Source organism: Bos javanicus, chromosome 4 (genome assembly GCF_032452875.1).
Source record: "Bos javanicus breed banteng chromosome 4, ARS-OSU_banteng_1.0, whole genome shotgun sequence".
Classification (NCBI taxonomy): Eukaryota; Metazoa; Chordata; class Mammalia; order Artiodactyla; family Bovidae; genus Bos; species Bos javanicus.
This window is the reverse complement of record NC_083871.1, coordinates 21332191-21355304: the sequence shown is the minus strand read 5'-3', so window position 1 is coordinate 21355304 and position 23114 is coordinate 21332191. Positions and strand designations below refer to the sequence as shown.

The window sequence follows — 23114 nt, the reverse complement described above, 5'->3', positions numbered from 1 at the left end:
AATATAGACAAAATGAGACTGACTAAAAGTTGATCATTGCTGAAAGTAATCCTTGAGAGATACCTGTGTGTTCATTATGGTATTCTACTTTTGCATAAGCTTGAAATTTGTCATCATAAAAAGTTAAAAGATTTATTTTAAAACTAGATTATTAAAATGAATCAACTTCAGCATCTCTCCTCAACCACCATGTTTTAGAAGGCTGCACTTCTTAAGATATTTAGCACAGTTGACAAGCAAAGCTCCCTTCTTTTGTTTACATGCATGCGGATATATGAAAAGGTGTGGGATGTGATACTTAGGAGACAGTGTTTTTGTTGGCATCGATTAAAGTTCATTAAACAAGGTTTTACTGAATGTCTACTACAACCCAGACATTGCACTTCTGAAAAAGCACTTTTTAAAAAGGTCTGGATTTTATAGTATTGGAATTGTTTGAATTTATCAACTATATCGGAGAAGGCAATGGTACCCCATTTCAGTACCCTTGCCTGGGAAATCCCATGGACGGAGGAGCCTGGTAGGCTACAGTCCATGGGGTCGCTAAGAGTCGGACACAACTGAGTGACTTCACTGTCACGCACTGGAGAAGGAAATGGCAACCCACCCCAGTATTCTTGCCTGGAGAATCCCAGGGACACTGTCTCTCAACATATACAGATTCGTACTGGTTAATAACATTTATCGAGTTCTTATCAAATGCTTGGTGGTAATGTGCTAAATAATTTATATTATTTCATTCAATCTTCTCAAAATTCTATGCAATAGTCTTTACCAGGAAGAAATTCACACCATGAGAAGTTTCAGAGAACTTGCCAGAAGGTCACCTGGGTAACAATGGGAGAGCCAGGACTCGAACACCAATCTAACCTCAAATCTCGTATGCTGTTTTTAGACAGTACACCTAACATCCTCCTAAACTAGTCTCCTAGATAGGTATTCTTACATTTCTATCTTACATTCACAGAATCTGACACATGCTTCAACTGTAGTGTGTTGCAATTATTATCTCTGGTTGTCACCTATTTTAATATGAACTTTATGATTAGTTTAACATGGTACATTGGTTCATGTTAAGCTTTAAACATCCCTGTCTTCCATGTAATTTGTAACTGAATCTGGTCTCTAAATCACAATGCTCTCACTCTATTCAAGCTGATTCTTTGAAACTGTCATATTTAATATTCTGAAGTCCTACTGTGGTAAAATACACATAAAATTTTCCAGTTATTTTTAGATGTATAATTCAGTGACTACTTAGCATATTCACTAAATGTTGCACAAACATCACTTCTCCCACAGGATGTTCTGCTACATTTAAATGCTAAATGCAAAATTCCAACCTCAAATGATGGTATACTCAAGATTTCAAGTTCTTTTAACTAAATATTGACTGTTACATCATCAAAAGTTTAAAGAAACATTCTTTTGCATCTTTGTTATTGCCATTTTGTTTACATCATTGATGAAATTCTATTAAATAGAACCCTGCAACACTCTACCCTCTAAAGACCTCTTTCCAGGTCAACATGAATAATTAATAAAACATTCTTTAAGTGTCAAGTGCCTTGTACCAACAAAAACATTTCACATCCCCCCTTTCCCTCTGTTCAGAAACCATCATCCTTCTATACATACATATATATATTTATACTAATAACTTCACCTTTGGCTTCTAATGTTGTATTTTTCCATGATTACTTCTTAGTAATCTTTGCTGGCTATTTAAGCATATAACTTTTTCTTTTCTAAATGTTTATAATCTAATTTAGAGCAACTATGGGCACTTAAAATTAAGTCTAAGTATCAAAACCTTCTTTTAAAAACATTTTTGATAGCAATTAAATTTAGCCATTGCATCTTAATATCTGGTATTAAATAAAATAAATTCAAATACAAGGAAATACTTTAGAAATATACTTTAGAAAAGGTATACCTTAATTAAAAAAAATAGATATAAAAGTATTGTCAAAACTCTTCAGGGTTTATTTCAAGACTCCTTATTATCCTATCCTATACTATCAACAGCTAAAATAGGTGGTGAAGAAACTGAACTTAGCAAACTGGAAAATTTTACGAGTTTTCTAGTTGAAAATGTGTTTTATAAATAAAAACTAGTACAATGTCCATACCATTTTCTCTCTTCTTATTGTTCACTAAATATGAATTCTTAGATAATGTAGATTTGCTTATCAAGTTCTTGCAAAGTAAGACTAACAACACCTAAATCCTCAAGAGATAGTTATAACTTTACTATTTTACACAGAACTACGTACAGGAAGGCTGAAAACCTAAAGATTTTTTCTCAGCAAGCTTTATTAATCCATCCTGGATCTAAACTAATTCAGATTTTTCTCTCAGCAAGTTTTACTAATCCATCCTGGATCGAGTGATGTATAGAGCATACATCATGATCTCACAGAGTGAAGGTAATAAAAAAGGTTCTCCGGGAAAACCACTTCTTAGTGCCTGTGTCACATGACTTAGGACCATGTGACCCAGCTTTCAAAGTTGTTTTCAACTACTACTGAGTAACTTTATCAAAAGTGTAAATACATACATTAAAACTCAAAGCCAAACACTTCTCCTATTGCCTCAAGTAGTTTATTGGTAGTTATTATCCACATTTCTATAAATATAAACATTCTAAGTGACTGTCACTAGTGCAGGTATTAATACACTTAACACGTGAAGGCTCCACAGGAAGCTACTTCATTTTGTGTGTAACAAGAACCAAGTTTCCAAAAACTCCATTTTTTTAAAAAAAGCAAAAGTAACAACAGCAACAACAAAAAACCCCAAACCCTGCTAGCAAAGTGCATTTCTTTTGGTTATCTTCAAAACAAATAGGTGTTGGCGTTAACACACAGAAATCATGCTGATTTGCTAACATGTCATCACGGGAAGCAAGTCTTCACCTGCAGATAAGAATTAGGTAAAGGTTTGCCCTCCTTTTAATTTAGAACATTTTTTGGAGTCCAACATAAACAGTGCTAGTGAATTTTCACAGAACACAGCTTTGCTACTTTCCCCTTCATTTTCTATAATCGTTAATTCTTATCTGCAGTACTGCATCATTTCTCTCTACCTTAAATAAGGACTAGACTGCCTGCATAACACTGTTCAGTTTGTAAACAAAAAAATTAAAGCTCAGAGCACATAAGGATATCGCTTACATTTTCACTGCACAGTGCATTAGGTGGTGTTTATAAAGCTTCTGCTCTTCTCAAAACACTACAAAAATATATGAAAAACCACATCTGTGTTTAGCCAGCAAATAAAACAAATAATTTACAACTGGAATACTTTAGAGACCAGGTATTGTAATTACATCCTCTTGACTGAATTCATCAATTGCTTTCTTCATAAATCCATATACATTATCAAATCATATGCATTTAAGATTAGTCTACATGCCCAAATCTACTATATAAAAGAGTTACTTTAGGTTCTTCAACTGAAAGTGATTCTGACAACAAAATATTTCAACAGCCCTAAGCCCCCAAAAGGTGTTTTAAACCTGACCGTGTAAAAAGATGCATAGCTGTTTCTAAAAAGTAAAAGACTATACACCAAAACATGCTTTGTCAGAAAAACTAACCCATGCACTTGAATATGCCCTAAATACCTTTTTATTATTTGAAGTCAGACCAACTTAAACATCGTCTAGAATTAACATATAGCATTACAGTATTTAATTCCAGAAAATGTCAAGATTCATTTGGCCAAATCTTAAGAAACCAACACTTCCTCCTTGTCCCTGACTGGTTGGACCAATGTGATCAATATAACTGTATATATAATAATCTACTTTAACATTTCCCTTCATTAGCACTTTATCTTAACATACAAAGCCTTGCATACAATTTCTTTGCAAAGGCTTCCCCCGCCCCCCAAAGATGTAAGCACAAAACACTAGGCAGACAATCTTCAAAGTTTTATTTCATTAACTTCAGGTCAAATTTCCCCAACTGTTTTCTGGTCAATTTTCTATCCTTGCTTCGCTTCCCAAAATGGCAGTACCAGAAGATTTGTGGGGTAGGGAGAAGAGACCATTTTAAGAAGCACTGCATTTACTCATCTTCCAAAAGGCAACAGAGTTGGACATCCGATTGTTCAACAAAACAAAGCTTTAACAGCATCCAGGAAGGCAGGCAGGCAGACCAGGCTGAAGACACTCTTCCATTTGTCAAAATCAGACCAGAGAAAACCTACTCCACACAGATATAAAAGCTATCACCATTCATCTTTTCTTTTTCTGTTGCCGCAACATTTTTCTTCTTTTAATTATCATATCATGTAGTTTCTCAAGTCCTTCCTTCAGTCCATCGCCTATGATTGCACAGGTGGGCTGCAAATGCCAGGGAGTTGACGAGCTCAGTTCACCCATTGCTAACAATTTCTCAATTTCTGAGAGAGACAGTGAGTTCCTCAGGTCTTGTTTGTTAGCAACTATAAGCACAGGGACCCCTTGATTTTCTGATATCCTTGTTATTTTATGAAGTTCAGTTTTAGCTTCTTCCATCCTTTCAACATCAACAGAGTCCACGACAAACACAATGCCATCTGTGCATCTGGTGTATGACTTCCACAGTGGCCTTAACTTCTCCTGACCACCTACATCCCAGAAGTGGAAAGTGACTGTTTTAGAATTTCCCAAGGTTACCTTAATTTTTTCCGTGTTAAATCCTTTGGTAGGCACGGTATTTACAAATTCATTGAACTGCAGCCTGTATAACACGGTTGTCTTTCCTGCACAGTCCAAACCCAGGATAACAATGTGGAAGGACTGAAATGAAGGCAGGCTGGACAGGATAGAAGTCTGGTCTGACAGTCCATTCCCCATTTCCAGTTGCAGAGAAGTGTTCCAAATTGAAAAATGCTTCCTTCTTACTCTTTAAGGACTTCTCTTCCCAGGAGATCCAGTTACCAGACTGCTGAGAGGGAAAATGAATGTTATTCTTGTGAAATAATGTACAACTGTTCTTCTCTCTTCCTGCTAAAATAAGCGACACGAGGAACTTGATAAATAAAAGTTGCCTCAGTAAACAAACCAAATGAGATAAGAATCATACGCAAACCGAGGCGAACGACAGAATAAGCACTGCCACTGAAATTCTTTAACATTCACTGAAATTACAGTAATATGTACTTTACTCCTCTGGGTCCCTAGATGTCAGAGACCTCATACGGAGACAATCTACCAGCAACTGGTCCAAGTCGCAGTAACCACTAAGTGCCTTTTTTTGGCAGAAAATTTTAACACATAATCTGATCTTCAGGATCTAATTCCACAAGCTTAACAGCATACCTAAGGTCACTATTATCTTACGCCCGCCACTCCCTCCCAAAATACAATGTTCTCACCTCCTGAATTGGAGCGTGGGTCCAAATGAGAAAGCATTGGTAGGCTTCTCGACACTGGGGCGGACAAGCACCCCACGTCCGTTCAGCTTAGCTCCGAAGGAAGCTCTGGCGGTTGCAGCACTAGAAACCTTGGTTCCAGACTCGGACCACGCCCACCCCTCACGGCCCACCCCCTAGCCCGAATCCCATTGGTCATCTGCGTCAGCGCGTCCACGCCACGCCCGACCCCCGCGCCCTAATTGGTGAGAGTAACTGCCGTTCCCAGCGCGGCGCAGTCGGGCTCTCCCTCGGACCAAAAGCACCACCTGTTGCCCTCGAGTTAGAAAACAGGGCGCCTGCAGAGGGAGCCGAGCGACCCCTGTAGGGGAAAGAGAGACTCGCCGGCCAGCGAGGCCCCGCCACCCCGCTAGCTCCGCCCGCCCGGGAGCACCTGCAGCTCAGCCCAAGGACGCCGCGCCGAGGTGCTCACATCCGAGGCCCGCGGTCACCACCGGCATGTTAACTCCTTCTCCTCTGGCCGGAGGGTCCTCCCTACGGCCTCGCGGGTCCCCAGGCTTGAGTGATCCCGACCTGGTGCACCCGCCGGGGAAGGCCCGCTGTCCTCGAAGCACGATCCCCTCGTCTGTTTCCCTCCGCACCCGGCCGGCAGGTCTCCCTCAGCAGGGCGTGGCCACATCAGTTGCCCGTCCCGTGGCGGCTCACCTGACTAAATGTCCTTCTCTCGTCCGGATCCAGCGTGGCTCTCTGCCACTCGGGAGTACGTTGGTACCAGCGGGAGGGCGCCGGCGAGGCCTGGGCGGTGGCAGGGGACGAGACGCCGCTTCCAGGGGCGCTGGCTCGGCACCGGGCAGCCCTAACGGTGCTCTGCCGACCGCCCCGGGCGCCTGCCGGGGCCCCGCCCCCTTCCCGTGCTCGCCCGGACGCGGGCCAGTGGGGGGCGCGCCGGAGCCAGGTCTCCTAGCAACGGCAAAACAGGGTCAAGTTCAAACCGACCGGTAGCGGCGGGCGGGTGTGGTAGGGTTTCCGGTCTCAGCCCTGAGAGCTACAGCTGTTTCAGAAGCTTACTGCAGCCGGCCGCTATCTTCGGGTGGGTGCCACCCTGCGCCGCCTAGCCTCAGGGCATCCTATGGCGTCCTCGGGGCGGTGGCCGGTAACTCGGGGTCAGGGATTTCAGAGGACTCCGGACGGGCGGGCCCCTTATGTAACGGGGTGACGTGGACATGCCCCAGTTAGCTGCCCGGAGAGTCCTGGGTCAGACTGATGTCTGTAACACATCCTCCTTACGCTGAGCAAATAAATGCTCTCTGCCACGTGATCCTAGCAACATCTCGGTGAGGTGGCGACAGGTAGAAATATGCCAATTTTTACAGACGAGGAAATCCTCTCGTTGTTTCAGGTAATCCAAGGAAAATTAGTAGTGGTCCTGAAATTTATCCGCTAATCACTAAATCCATAATGCTTTCCACTGGATAAGTTTGACTCATTGCCACCGTGTGCTTGACCCATAAATGTGCAAATATTTATTGAACACTTTACAGGCAGTAGGCACAATTCTGTGTGTCTGGGGATAGAATGGTGAGCAAATCAGACCTTGTCTTCGCACTCGTGAAATATTGAAGTCCGTGAGAGAAAAAGCAAGCAACCAAATGTCCGCATGAATAAATGTAATTACAAAACATGATCAATGAAATTCAGAGTACTTATAACAATTAAGGAGGAGTACCGATAAAGATCTGGGAAATCTTTAATGAATAAATGTCTTTTTGGAGGAGGCTGTAAGATATTGGAAGAATTTTTACGGTGCACTGTTTTCCAAAAAATTGCACGTATGTAAAATGGATTGAAATTTCTTGAAGAAATTTCCTGATTTTTCTCAAGACCATTATTGCTATATTTGTCTCCTTATGACTAGCATTGGAACAGTATTTATCACACTAAATTAAAAAGAAAAAATGACATAAAACCTAAAGACTAACCTAAGCACAATGCATATTTTCAAGACAGCAATACTAATTTTGGGAAAAAAAAACTAGAAGTCTCAAATGGCATATTCTACCAAGTTATTTATCTAGTATAAGCTAAAGCTTGCTGTATTATAATTGTGAACTCTCATTAGCCATTTTCAGTAATTAGCCAGCACTTTATTAAAGTGATAGTCTCCCTTTTCTTGAAAATTTAAAGTTATTCTTTATTAAGCTGGAGAAAAACTTGCAGATTCTCAGTAAATGAAGAATAAAGAGCAAGCTTCTGTGACAGCTTTCTTGTCATACTAGCTTTGAAATCATGCAGGCTGTATTAGCTGCATATTCACACATTAGTGGCTTCCCTGGGTGGCTCAGTGGTAAAAAATCTGCCTGCCAATGCAGGAGACGGGCTTCCATCCCCGAATGGGGAAGATACCCTGGAGAAAGAAATGGCAACCTATTGCAGTATTCTTGCCTGGATAATCCTATGGACAGGGGAGCCTGGCGGGCCATAGCCGAGGGGTCACAAACAACAAAACGACAAAAACAACAAAATATTAGTTGCCGGAATGCATTTCTACACACACTTCCTCAAGGCCAAAAAAGATGAGATAGTAAAATATTGACAGCTTACAGCCTTATAGAATCACCTTCACTAAATTGTACTTTAATGTTTTATCCTAGGCTTATAACTAGAACCCTTTGGTTAACTATATAGCCTGTGGGTCAAATTCAAGAGATAAGAATGCTTTTTACAGGTTTAAAGGACTGCAACAGAAAAGATAAGACAATATAGCAGAAATCATCTGGAGCTTTGAAATACCTAAAATACTTTCTCTCTGGCTGTTAATGGGAAAATGATACTCCTGCTTTATGAGCAATAACAACCATACGAAAACAGCAAATGATAGAAAAAGATCACATTCATAGAACACACGGTCTATTTTGTTGCACAGTCTTTCTATAGAAGGCCCATTCAAATATTTAATTTCAATGCTATGCCAGGAAAATGGACCCTTTAGGCTACAGTTCATAAACTATGTGCCTATGTGCTCTGGGGTGCCTCAGAGAAATAGGAGTTTTATGGGATATTTTAACTTTTGGAGGGAAATACAGTGCCATCTGTTGGACCGTGATAACAACTACAACTATTAAGTTGTCGCGGGCTACAGTCCATAGGGTTGCAAAAGAGTCGGACGTGACTCAACATCTATTAATAAAAGGAACTCTGGGTTACTTCTTTTGGCTAGAGGGACCATGAAAAAATTACTGAGACACTAGGAGCTCTGTGAACCTCTGACTTTAGTTACGGTTTTTCAAACTTGACTAATTATGGGAGTAATTGTATTTTATAAGCACCTTGTAGCGCTTATAAAATACAAATTCCTGGCCCCTATTACAGACCTGCCAAATCAGAATCATCAGGAGAGGGGCCAGTGATCTGTGTTTTCAACAAGTATCCTAGTAATCACTGATGAGACATTTTGAAGAAATACTAATCTTAAGAAAGGGTAAGTTTTCTTTTTTCAAATAAAAAAACTGAATAATTTACCTTGTTTCCCCTATGCGAATACCAGGACCCAGGTCAAATCTGATGTCTGTAGCATTCTTTCTGTCTTCCAAAATCTGATTTTCAGCTATCTACTTAAGCATGTACATACTGCAGCTAATGTCCTTCTTGACATTTGCCTTTTTTTTTAATTTCACTGCATCAGGTCTTAGTTGCAGCACACAGGCTTGGTTGCCCTGCAGCAGGTGGGATCCTAGTTTCCCAACCAGGAATTGAATCTGCGTCCCCTGCACTGCACGGCAGATTCTCAACCACTGGACCACCGGGGAAGTTCCAACCACTCATTTTTTTATTTATTGCTGCTTCTAGAGTTTCTCACTTTGTTTCAGTGCATTTTTATTAGAATTTTCCATGTCTGAAGGTCTGGGTAGACAGAAGACATGATTTCTAGTGAAAGGAATTAGTTCATTGGAGGTGCTAGACACACAAACACTTAACTGCTAGGATATTCAACAGGACTTCTGGGTAGTAATATAGAAGCTGTTATCAAGTCCTATGCCTGCACAAAATTTATCTGACAGTCACAGTAGCTTAACAGAAAAACAAACTGAATATTCAAATGTTAAACTGAATATTCAAAGAACTCAAGGGGTATCAGACAAGGGGTAGTGGAAAGGAATTGCAGGTAAAAGTAACAGTATGCACAGCATGGTGGCATTAAGTTTATATGTTTGCTGCTGCTGCTAAGTCGCGTCAGTTGTGTCCGACTCTGTGCGACCCTATAGACGGTAGCCCACCAGGCTCCCCCGTCCCTGGGATTCTCCAGGCAAGAACACTGGAGTGGGTTGCCATTTCCTTCTCCAATGCATGAAAGGGAAAAGTGAAAGTGTTCATCCAAAAAGAGGAGACTATAATTTCTCATCGGAAAAAATAATGTGCTGGGGGACTTTAATGGATAGGTCTTCCAGACAGAAAATCAATGAAGAAACAGTATTTGAAAAACAGTATAGACCCAATGACTCTAATAGATGTATATACAAAACATTTCAACAGCAGCAGAATACACATTCTTCTCAGACCTACATGGAACATTATCTAGGATGAATCAAATACTAAGGCATGAGACAATTCTCAACAAAGCTAAGAACACTGTAATTATGTCAAGTATCTTTCTGACCACAGTGGTATGAAACCAGAAACCAGTAACAGGAGAAAAATTAGAAAATTCACAAATATGGTACCTGGAAATTAAATAACACAGTCCTGAACAATCAGTGGACTGAAAAAGAAATCAATATGGAAATCAAAAAATATGGAGACAAATGAAAGTGGAAACACAAAACAAAACTTATGAGATGCACCCAAAGCAGTTCAATGAGGTAATTTACAGCTAGAAATGCATACACTAAGGAAAAGGAGAAAGATCAAAGAAACAACCTAATATTACATTTCAAAGAACTAGAAAAAGAAGAATAACCTAAACCCAAAGTTAGCAGAAAGAAATGATAAAGATTAGAGCTAAAATAAATGAAATAGAATAGAAAATAATAGATTAGCAAAACTTAGGGTTAGTTTTTAAAAAGATAAAATTGACAAACCTTTAGCTAGACAAGCCAAGAAAAGAGAAAAGGTTCAAAAAAAATATATATATATATACATAAATGAAAGAAGGGAACCTGAAATGAATACCACAGAAATACAAGGGATTGTAAGAAAATAATATGAATAATTATATGCCAATAAACTGTACAAACTAAAAGGGATAAATTCTTAGAAACATACAACCTCCCAAGACTGAATCATGAAGAAACAGAAAACCAAAACAAACCAATAATGCATAAGAACACTGAATCAAAGAATTCCCAACAAAGAAAAGCCCAGGACTAGATGGTTTCACTGGTGAGTTCTTACCAAACATTTAAAGAAGAATTAATACCAGTCCTTCCCAAAATCTTCTCAAAAATTGATGAGGGAAGGCACACTCCCAAACTCATTTCATGAGGCCATCATTACCAAAGCCAGAAAAGGACATTATAAGAAAAGAAAACTACAGACCAATATCCATGATGAATATATATGCAGAGATTCTCAAAAAAAAATACCTGCAAACCAAATCCAGTAGCATATGTAAAGAATCATACCATGATCAAGTGGGAGTTATTTCTGGGATGCAAGAATAGTTCATCATAGGCAAATCAACAAATGTCATACACTGTATTAACAGAATGAAGAATAATATCTACATATATAAAGCATGAATGTGTGCAAAGTCACTTCATTTGTGTCCAACTCTTTGCAACCCCATGGACTGTAGCCCACCAGGTTCCTCTCTCCATGGGATTCTCCAGGCAAGAATACTGGAGTGGGTTGCCATGCCCTCCTCCAGGGGATCATCCCAAGCCAAGGATCGAACCCGTGTCTCTTACATCTCCTGCACTGGCAGGCAAGTTCTTTACCCACTGAACCAACTGAGAATTCTGTGTATACACACACACACACACACACACACACACTAGAATATTATTCAGCCTTTAAAAAGAAGGAAATTCTGCCATTTGCAACAATATGGATAAACCAGAAGGGCATTATGCTAAGTGAAATAAGTTAGAGAAAGACAAATACTGTAAGATGTCAATTATATGTGAATCTTAGAAAGCTGAATTCATAGAAACAAATTAGAATGGTTGCCAAGGGCTGAGGGAGAAGATGAAATGGGGAGATGTTGATCAAGGGACACAAACTTCCAATTATAAGAAAATAACTTATAAGTTATTTAAGTTATAAATAAGTTATATTTCAGTTATATATTTAAGTTATAAATAATTTATAAGACAAAGTTCTGAGGATCTCTTGTACAGCATTGTGACTATAGTATAAAATGCTGCATTATTTTTTTTTTGTATTCATAGATAAGCTTTATTTCAATGTTTACATAAAAATGAGTTGATGTCGAACAGGAAAAGGTTTTTACAAAGGGTTAAAATTTATCAAACAACAGAACTTGGTCCTTCCCTTTAGTTTGAATTCAGTTGGCTGACGCATCGTTATTAGTATCCACCCTCACTAATCATTTTCATCACACACAGTATCTAAACGTCTTCAGGTGGCACTTCCTATTTCCCTGGAAGTCTCTTAAACTGCTTTCAGTTACAAGAGAAGGGCAAGGATTTTATCGGCTCATACTCTACTCCACTGGAGGCAAAGATACATCCCTCAATTCTCTTGTTTAAATTGTGGTTGTTGGCAAAGTGTCCAAATGAAGAATTTAATGCTAACACACAAAGAACATAGTATAATCTATGTATAACAGTAACTTTGCTTCAAATTTTTTTCATTAAGAATTATTTTTATTCTCTTTCCACAAGGAAGTTATAAAAATACCTGTAAAAACATTGGAAAGGCTCTTTAAAATCCTGGAATGAAAAATTCTGAAGTATAAATTATGATACATTGTCTATGATTTGCAAAAAAAGAATAAAATAAATTCTACAAGTTGGAATTTCTGAATGATTTTGGCAGGAATTTACCAGAAGGAGCCAGAACATCAAACCTTAACAATTTTCTATTTTCATCCCAATTGAGTTTTTGAAAAGCTGTATAATCTGTTGACAGGTACGGTCCACATACAAACTTGCTTCTGCCGTTAATGATGAAGTCAATCTGAAGACAGAGATTTGTACGCTGGATGCACCAGGCTCTTCCATGCAACTGACTGGTTTTCTCTTATTTTTTTCCATCATGTTTTAAATAAAAGTAAATATATATATATGGTAAAAAAAACTTTAAATGGTACAAGAAGATTTAAAATAATCAGTAAATATCCTTTTTGCCTATAACCTAGAAAATCTGATGTCTTCCAAATCATCAGTCACATGAATAATTTGCAAAGTGAAGTCAACCTTAGAGTCTCTTCATCTGAAAATTATTCTCAGGATTTCTGGAATGTGTTGATTCTCTCATATATTGCCTCTGTTACAGAGGAAAGCCATGCAGTTTTCTTCTAAAAAACAACTAACTATGAAAGCAACTCGCACGCTCTGCTTTGAGAGAGCAAGTCCAGGCAACACCTTGTACTCCATGGATCTGGTCCTGGCTACAGGCAGAAGCTCTGGTATCAACCAGAGACTTGGGCGGGTGGCCAGAGCTCAGCCAAGCCCTTCCTGAATGCCTCGGATCCTCCGGGCCAGCTGCACATCCTTCGGGAAGAGTGTGACACGGCCGGCGTGTAAGGAGAGGAGAGAGGCATCCTCAAAGAGATGAACTAGAAATGCTTCTGCCGCCTCTTGTAGGGCCAACAGGGCCTGGGCTTGCCAATTGAAGTCCACCCCACGAGTGAATTGAACACATATTTCTCTTGCCAGGCGGCAGAAGGGGCTCTTTCTTAACAGCAGGTGTGTGGTCTTCTGAAGAGTTCGGATCTCCTTCAGGACTCTATGTCTCCGGCGAGCAAGTGGATGGGAGGACGTGCCTAAGGACGGGGCCGGCCGGGGGGCGGCGGGAGCCGGGCTCGCGGGGCGCCTCCTTGGTGTTTCGGGCTTGCGTTTCTGGCGGCGGGGGCCCATGGCGGGCGTGCAGGGCTGGAGCCCTGCGGCTCCTTCTGCTGCATTATTTTTTGAAAGTTGCCAAGAGACTAGATCTTAATTATCCTCAGCGCACACAAATGGTAACTATGTGAAATGATGGAGGTTTTAACTAATACTAATATTATTGTAGTAATCATTTCACAATATACCTACGTCAAATCATCATGTTGTACACCTAGATTTACATAATATCATATGTCAATTATATCCCAATAAAGCTGGGAAAAAAAGATATGCCTCGAAAAGAGATATTTTCCCATGCCCCAAATAATAGAAGAAAAACAGATGCATTTTATGTTTGTGAAGTATATCAATACTATTCATATTCATAGTAATTTATTCATGCTTCATAATCATATGGCTGTGTTTCCCTGATGGTAAAGAATCTGCCTGCCAATGGAGGAGAAACAGGTTTAATCCCTGGGTGAGGAAGGTCCTCTGGAGAAGGAAAGGCCAACCCACTCCAATATTCCTGCCGGTGAAATCCCATGGACACAGTCCCCGGAATCTCAAAGAGTCAGACACGACAGCGACTGAACAAGAACAATCGTACAGTCAGAGTATTTTTGAGCCAGACTCCATCCTCAGTTGCTTCTTGAACTCCTCTGCCAAATATGCAGCATGTTCAAAACTTAATTATCACTTTATTATCACTCTGACTGAAACATGGCCTTCCTCTTTTAGTCCTTTTTGGGGGGTTGATGGCAATTTATTTAATAACCCAAGTAATAACCTCAGAGCCATTTAAAAAATTCTCTTATGCTTCACTTATGATTAGCCACCAATGTCTCTTTAATCTATGTCTTTACATGCTCATTCCCACTGCTTACATCTGGTTCTTATGATGTCTCTCCTAAACTGGTTAATTCACCCCCTAACTGATTTTTCAGTTAACAGGCAGTGGCAGTGGGATTTATTTCCTATGTCTGGCACCAGAGTCTGTTCTCCTTTCCATTCCATTCGAGGGAGTCCACATTTAGGTTAATTCACTTTGATCCACTGCATAAACCCAGGGCATAATTTTTGACAAGACTTAAACCCAAACCACTTAAACCCAACCCCAAATTCACTTGGAATGAACATCTAGGTATGAATTTAGCCGGCCCATAGAGCCAAAACCCTCCTCCTCCATGTCATGGTCAGCTTCAAGGTCTAGCTCCACGACTTTCACGTCCCAGGACAGAGTGCCCCCTCATCCGGGAGGGCCTCCACAAGCCTCTGAACACCTAGTCCAGGCCCAGCTGCAAAAAGGTCCGGTGGTATAAGAGCAAGGTGTCATGCCACACCCCGTATAAGGCCTGTTTTGTATAGCTCTATTTCCCGGTCTTGAACTTGCCTCTTCTAGGATGAATGATGTGGGCTTCCCTGGTGGCTCAGCGGTAAAGAATCTGCCTACCAATGCAGGAGACACAAGAGACTTGGCTTCAATCCCTAGGTCGGGAACATTAGCTGGAGGAGAAAGTGGCAACCCACTCCAGCATTCTTGCCTGGAGAATCCCGTGGACAGCGGAGCCTGGCGGGCTGCCATCCACGGGGTCGCACAGAGCTGGACATGGCTGAGCACACACCACACATGCAGGGTGAATGACAGTAAGAATGTCCAGTCCAATGGGGCCCCAGTGAGGCCCTCACATCAGAAGAGATGAGTCTTGATTCGTCTCAGTTTTAAGTAACACTCTGTGTTACACTGATTTCAACAGTCTAGTTCTATCCTGTCCGTTTTACATTTCTGCCTTCTGTCCTGAACATCTTATACCTCTCAGTCACCGGTTTATGTCCTTTTGGGGTGCTCCAAGGCTCGGTTTTTCAGTCTTTCTTCTTAGGTAATCTCATCCAGTACCAAGGCTTTAAGCGCTCTCAACACTCTTAAATTTGTCTCCACACTGGGCCTCTTCCCTGAACTCCACAACTGAGATGAACATAAGCCTGTCAGACAAGCTCTAAACCTGCTCTCCAGACTCAACATTTCTCTTTGTATTCATTGGCAAATCAATTTACTTGTGGAGTCATTCTCACACGTTATATCTCATCCACCAGCAAGCCCTGCGGACACAAGTATCTAAACCTGACCACTTCTCAGCACCACACCACCGCCCCTCCAGTTCCTGACTGTTGTGTCCCTGGTCTGCTAATATGGTCTCTCTGCTTCTGGGAGAAAGCTTTTCCCCTAGTCTCACAAAGCATGTCCTGAGAAAGGTCTTTCCTGAATACTTTATCTGAAGTGTCTACCGTGCCCTCCCTTCTCCACCGTTACTCTTTTCCTTATTCTATTTCTTCCTAGCACTTGTCTCTACCTGGCATAATTTGTATTTGTTTACTGGGTGCCCTCATTCACTGTCTCCTTCTTCTTTTCCATCATAAATTCGAGGGGGCAAGGGTAATGTCAGTCTCACATACAGTGTCTACTACAGTGTCTAGCACACAGTAGGAGCTCAGTGAAGTTATCAAACGAATATTCATATCCTAAGAAGAACTGCTCAAACAAACTCAAGGATCTCCACCAAAACAAATAATAATTTGAAGGCACAATTCCATACAGAGAAAACCAAGACAGATACTAGATAAACAGCTTTGAATATCCCATTGTTAAAAAGAGAATGCTTAAGCTTCTCAGGGTAAAATATCTGTATTAACAGTCATCTCAGTATTTTTAAGACTAATCATCAGGTGCTTGCTGTGTTTTTATATTTAATGAAACCATTCAGGTGTTTTCTCATTCGCAAGAGTTGAAGAATGCAAAGAAGTGTTCAGATTTTTACAACTTTGAAGCAGCAACTAATCATAATTTTGAGAAAAAGAATTTTCCTATACCTTCAAATCATTCATGTTTCAAATATTTTAGCTCAAGTTTCAGCTAGATTTTTGCTTTAAGCATTTCCTTTTTTTTTTCATTTATTTCCAGCTAATATTTTCTTCTTTGTTTTATTATAGTGGTGGTGATCCTGTGGTGGGGTGTGATGGGGCAATTATTATCAGAGTGTACATGGTTATATTATCACACTGTTCCGCTTGGATAAGAAATGAGAACCATTATTATCATGAGTCAGGGACAGGCAGAAATTACCCTTTTCAATTCCATGAAATGTATCCTGATACTTTTAACATAAAGGGTTCATGTGTGTTTGAGCCTGGTGTAAACATATGTAACAATCACTCTTGAAATGATTGTTTAGCATATAGACTACTAGCATATATAATTGTAAGTGCTTCCTCTTTTTGTTGAACATAGAATACAAGACTGGATGACTAATTTCATATTCTCTAAACTGAGTATCTGTACACTTAGTGAGGAAAATTTAGTTTTTACTCAAAAAATAATTGATATCATGACATTTGGGGATGTTTTAATTAAGGAAAAACATTTTAATATCTAATGATATGGTACATGATACAAATATTGCCTCAAATACTCCCTCATCATTAAAGAATTTCTGACAATTTGAAGTATCTTTAAATGAGTATTATAGATAAATATAAAACAAACAATAGGCTAGTCCTCACTGCAAAAAGTTACCTACTAAATAATTGTGTTAGGATGATTTATAGTCTAATATCCTACTGAAAATAATAAGAAGAGAAAGTTTTATTACATTTCTCTTAAAAGCCCATTTTATTTATTATTAATACACTTACTTAAAAACATATTCCACAAATATCTGATATAGCATTAAGCTAGTATCCAAATAGATACTTAGAAAACTACAATTCACTCTTTGTCCTAATGATTGTGTGTTTGTGTGTCTGTGTTTAATAGTGCTGGAAGAGTTAACCAGGTGTATCAAGTGATAATCTGGAAAAAAAGACAAAGGTTAAATAATTCAGTTTACTAATCCTGAAGAACGAATAACTAATTATGCTGTGTGTGAATGTGTGTGTGAGCACACTCAGATGCTCAGTCGTGGTCTACTCTTTGTGACCCCGTGGACTGTAGCCTCCCCGGCTCCTTTGTCAATAGGATTCTCCCAGGAAGAATACTGGAGTAGGGTGCCATTTCCTCCTCCAGGGCATCTTCCCAATCCAGAGATCGAACCTGAGTCTCTTACATCTCCTGCATTGGCAGATGGGAAGCAGTGAGCCACCTGGGAAGCCCTATTTAAGCTGGTAAATAACTTAATAAACCACCAAAAGGTGGTTGTCTTACATTTAACATTTAAGGGCAACCGTGAACTTCCTGATGTTCAAGCTGGTTTTAGAAAAGGCAGAGGAACCAGAGATCAAATTGCCAACATCCGCTGGATCATGGAAAAAGCAAGAGAGTTCCAGAAAAACATCTATTTCTGCTTTATTGACTATGCCAAAGCCTTTGACTGTGTGGATCACAATTAACTGTGGACAATTCTGAAAGAGATGGGAATACCAGACCACCTGATCTGCCTCTTGAGAAATTTGTATGCAGGTCAGGAAGCAACAGTTAGAACTGGACATGGAACAACAGACTGGTTCCAAATAGGAAAAGGAGTTCGTCAAGGCTGTATATTGTCACCCTGCTTATTTAACTTATATGCAGAGTACATCATGAGAAACGCTGGGGTGGAAGAAGCACAAGCTGGAATAAGGATTGCCGGGAGAAATATCAATAACCTCAGATACGAAGATGACACCACCCTTATGGCAGAAAGTGAAGAGGAACTCAAAAGCCTCTTGATGAAAGTGAAAGTGGAGAGTGAAAAAGTTGGCTTAAAGCTCAACATTCAGAAAATGAAGATCATGGCATCCGGTCCCACCACTTCATGGGAAATAGATGGGGAAACAGTGGAAACAGTGTCAGACTTTATTTTTCTGGACTCCAAAATCACTACAGATGGTGACTGCAGCCATGAAATTAAAAGACGCTTACTCCTTGGAAGGAAAGTTATGACCAACCTAGATAGCATATTCAAAAGCAGAGATATTACTTTGCCAACAAAGGTTCATGTAGTCAAGGCTATGGTTCTTCCTGTGGTCATGTATGGATGTGAGAGTTGGACTGTGAAGAAGGCTGAGCGCCGAAGAATTGATGCTTTTGAACTGTGGTGTTGGAGAAGACTCTTGAGAGTCCCTTGGACTGCAAGGAGATCCAACCAGTCCATTCTGAAGGAGATCATCCCTGGGATTTCTTTGGAAGGAAAGATGCTAAAGCTGAAACTCCAGTACTTGCACCTCATGTGAAGAGTTGACTCATTGGAAAAGACTCTGATGCTAGGAGGGATTGGGGGCAGGAGGAGAAGGGGACGACAGAGGATGAGATGGCTGGATGGTATCACTGACTCGATGGATGTGAGTCTCCGTGAACTCCGGGAGTTGGTGATGGACAGGGAGGCCTGGCGTGCTGCAATTCATGGGGTCGCAAAGAGTCAGACACGACTGAGGGACTGATCTGATCTGATCTGGACTCTGGTTAATTTTAAAATTATGTCAGGTAGAACCTTTGCTTCCATTCAGTGAGTTTTCATGTACTTATGAAAAACATCATGCTTTATTGGAAACTTTGTTCTTGATGAATGATAAGAAAAGACTAATTAAGAGAAAGCTGGCAAAATATATCATTTGTTTGAATATTGATATATCACTCATTCTGTAAATAATATATTTTGGTCACCTATGGGGAACATTACAAAACATAAATGAGCTTTCTATTTTGATGCAAAAGTTATAATTAAAATCTAGCCTGTAAATCATTAATAAGAGTCCTTCACATCTTATCTGATTTTAAATTTCCACTCCTTATTTTGTTTTAGTTCACATTAAGGAAATCTTTGATCACATCTGAGATGACTGTTGAACAATTCAATGCTCTCATATGTATGACATCAGTTACTTTAAGTAAAACAATGTTCAAGTTGTTGGAAATAGAAAGTATTTTTTACAGTTAAAAATACAAGTGACAGTTGATAAAATGACATGTACAAAATACCATGGTTATCCTTTAAGATGATATTTTAACACTAAGTGAATGTAAAATGACTCATAAATTCACCCGTCTTCAAAAAATTTAGTCTACTAAAGTTAACAGTAATCCAATGTAGAAAGATATAAGAGCAAGTTACATATAATGTTGCTAAAACATCCTATCACATGGATTTACTGTGAATCAGGAAGAGCAGGTACATGTGACTGAAAAGGTGACTTTGAAGCTGGGTCCATACAGAAGGCTTTGAGTTTGTGCGTGCTGGAGGAAGGCAGGGAGAGGGCAGAAGCCCAGAGAGGGAGTTCATTCCAGGAAGAAAAAGGAAACAGCAGAAGCAGAGGCACAGAAGGAGAGAATCCAGATGTGATCCAAGGAAATAGCAAGTAATTTATCAACTAATAAAAACATAGGATTGCATGACAAAAGGCAAGTTCAGAAAGAAAAAAGAAAATGGACTCTTATACTGGAATGTCTTGTATATCTTAGTAAGGAATTTGGACTTCAGCCATTGATGACTCCTAAATGTTACCTCCCATTCCAGTTAGCTCTGGGCTACCCTGGTGGCTCAGATGGTAAAGAATCTGCCTGCAATGCAGGAGACCAGGGTTTGATTCCTAGGTTGGGAAGATCCTCTGGAGGAGGGCATGGCAACCCACTCCAGTATTCTTGCCTAGAGAATCCCATGGACAGAGGAATCTGGTGGGTTGTAGAGTTGGACACAATTGAAGCGCTTAGCCCGAACGTATACAAAACACTTGGATGTATTCTGAAGTCGTAATGCTCCAGTTTGTAGACCTTTGACAAGTGTTTTTGGATTGTCTTCTAACCTTATCTGCCACCCTTCTCATTCCTGCTCTCCCACCCTCATTCCTGTGCTCCATCCACATGGCACTGCTCCTCCATGTATTCCACAGCATACTGTGGATGAAAAAAATAAATCAGTTAATCTAAGAAAGAAATGGAAAATTTTACTGGAGCCAAATTAAGGATTATAGCCCAGGACAGTCTCTCAGAAAGCTTCAATAACTGTCCCACCTGTTAGAGGTCAAAGCACAAAGTTTCTGAGGCAGAGGACTGGCTGTACATTAAATGACATTATTATTGACAGTTTATACAATTTACCAAGTCGCAGGTCACAGGTCATCATGGCCCCTTATAAGATTAAGAAGGAATGTTATCTTTTAGGAAGCTGTCTTGTCAGTGCTAGGAGAATGTTGCTCTTTATAGCTGAGCAGGTATTTCTGCCGATGGGGAAGCTGGGTTGATGCATAACACAGATACATAAAGCACAGTAGAGGGGAGATAGGGGGCCTAAGGGCACAGAAAGCTTTTATGCTTCAATTTTTCTTGTCTTGCCATAAAACATGAATTTTACTTCATAGTGTCCTTCTATTTCATGACTCTGTACTTTTTATATGATGCCCATATGTCCCATGGAGAAGGCAATGGCACCCCACTCCAGTACTCTTGCCTGGAAAATCCCATGGGTGGAGGAGCCAGGAAGGCTGCAGTCCATGGGTCGCTAGGAGTCAGACATGACTGAGCGACTCCACTTTCACTTTTCACTTTCATGTACTGGAGAAGGAAATGGCAACCCACTCCAGTGTTCTTGTCTGGAGAATCCCAGGGATGGGGGAGCCTGGTGGGCTGCTGTCTATGGGGTCGCACAGAGTCGGACACGACTGAAGCGACTTAGCAGCAGCAACAGCATAGGTCCCATATCTACCCCTGTTCAGCCCTCTACTGACCCTTGTTCCCTTGGATATCTCTGTATCTCTCAATACCAGGTTCTAAAACCTGCGTCTCTAACTTTCTCAAACAGAATAAGTCACTCTTTCCTTTGTGCTGCTTCTAGATCATGTGCCTGCCACTACTGAAGCACTCATCACTTTGAAATTCTTTGTTTTCACATCTTAGTCTCCTGCTAGACTCTGATCCCCAATGTCTAGCACAAAGCTGGTACAGAAGCTATCACAGCAATCAATCTACCTTAGGTAGATTATTTTGATTAGGTTGATTATTTTTTTAAAGCAGACACAGCTTCCATTTAAAACTTGCAGGATGCCCCTCCTTGAGGCTTATCTTTGGTTGGAAAGAAGCACTTTAAATGCCCCTCGTCATTAAATAAAATGTAATCAGGCAAAGATTGCCTGGGGAACAAGGCAGAATAGGGCCCCTTTTTAAGAAACAGTAAGTAGTACTGCCACTCCAAGTGGATTTGTCACTTGGGGAAGGACAAGACTTTGTCTAGAGCAAAGGAACACCCTGGATGGAAAAGAAATAAGATTCATGTACTTCAGTGAATCATTCCATTTAGACTGAGATTCCATTTAGACCAAGATCTATGACAAGAATGGGCCTGAAATGGGAACATGTAATAGAAAGTGAGGGAAGGGTCTGCACTGTAACCTGGAGTCAAGACTACGATGCAGATGGAAGGTAAACCTAATTCCAGGACACACTATAGATGAATCAGAAACCCTCCCTCCCTCCATCCTTTTTTCCTAACATGCTGGACTTAGTCCAGATGTAGGCGCACTGTTTCTTTACGTCATAACTGCTACAACTTCTATAGAGATCTTGGTTGATAATCACATTAGACTAGCAGGTCCTGTTTGGAACAACAATTCTACAGGCAAAAACAGCAGTGAGTGAAAACCAAGAGGCACTGGAAGATCGACCATGTTATCCTAGACTCTACAAAGTATTCAAAGGTAGAATTGGCTCATTAAGTTCCCATGGTTATCAGATCATTCAGGGAAAGAGGACAGGCCCCAAGAGAAAGATACTAGTATTCCTTACTAACCTAATATTTGATCCTGAGATGGCTGTATTTTAAAAAATAAGATTTGTGACCTTCTTTGTGCTGCCCCAAGCAGCTTATATCAGTCGCAGAACAAATAGTCATCAAAGATTTTTTTTTTTTCATTTACAGACTGCCAAGCTCAGATTTGTACTTTAGGACGATTACCCTGGCCAAAAATGGGTAAGAATAGAGAAAGAAAGACTGGTTAGAAAGTTTGGTAAGACTCCTGATTAGAGCTTAATTACAGCTCTATTGGATTGAGGGGGAAAAGGAGTTAAATAATTTGGAGAGAAGATAGACAGGCCCTAGAAATTCATTCAATAAATGAGGTTAATGAGGTATCATATGGCTCTTATGTATTTAGCCAGAGTAACTAGAAAAATGTTGGAACAATTAAAAGAAGTAGAAAGCATGCACACAAAAAATTAGGAGGCACCAAAAAAATTAGCAAGTTCAAAAGGTGACATTGGTGTGGTAGAGAAGACAGATAATGAGCCTGAAATAAGTATGCAGGTTTGAGGCGGTGGTGATACAAGTGTACACAGAGCAGTCAGCCCAGAGGTTTTTCGAAAAGTTGTTAGAATCACTTGGTGAGGTTTGTCTGTCTGCTTATTTCCAAGATTTCTGCTAGTTGGAATTTTTAGATTACATGTTATATACATTATGATTGATTAAGCAGGCAACACATTTTGATTTCCTCACAAAGCTGTAAACTACTATTGATTATAATGCTATCATAAACAGAAAATAGCAGGAAAAAACAATTGCAAACCAGCAGTGAGCATTAAAATAAAGCCTGTTTTCTTGTGCAACAGCTGCTTTGTATAGCTTTGTGCTTCCTATGTCAACAATTTTTTAAAGTGCTTAGTTGTATATAAAAATCCTAGGGATAACCGGAATTCTGGCAGTGGGGGAGGGGCAACACAAACCAAATCTGAATTAAATCAAATCTGGATTTACTTGATTTTATGGCTTCCCTGGTAGCTCAGATGGTATA

General features: G+C 40.1%; 2 protein-coding genes across 2 annotated transcripts; both read right to left on the bottom strand.

Annotated features, from left to right (window-relative positions):
- Positions 1-3924: 3924 nt before the first annotated feature.
- ARL4A (ADP ribosylation factor like GTPase 4A) lies at positions 3925-4846 on the bottom strand. The gene has a single exon (XM_061413585.1). The coding sequence runs from the start codon at positions 4844-4846 to the stop codon at positions 4244-4246; it is 603 nt and encodes a 200-aa protein (XP_061269569.1). The 3' UTR covers positions 3925-4243.
- Positions 4847-11736: 6890 nt separating this feature from the next.
- On the bottom strand, positions 11737-13656 carry LOC133245886 (histone H3-like centromeric protein A). The gene has a single exon (XM_061413584.1). The coding sequence runs from the start codon at positions 13401-13403 to the stop codon at positions 12987-12989; it is 417 nt and encodes a 138-aa protein (XP_061269568.1). The 5' UTR covers positions 13404-13656; the 3' UTR covers positions 11737-12986.
- Positions 13657-23114: the final 9458 nt, after the last annotated feature.

Excerpts from the sequence above, each read along its gene's own strand:
- ARL4A (XM_061413585.1), bottom strand. The coding sequence starts at position 4,846 with ATGGGGAATGGACTGTCAGACCAGACTTCTATCCTGTCCAGCCTGCCT.
- LOC133245886 (XM_061413584.1), bottom strand. The coding sequence starts at position 13,403 with ATGGGCCCCCGCCGCCAGAAACGCAAGCCCGAAACACCAAGGAGGCGC.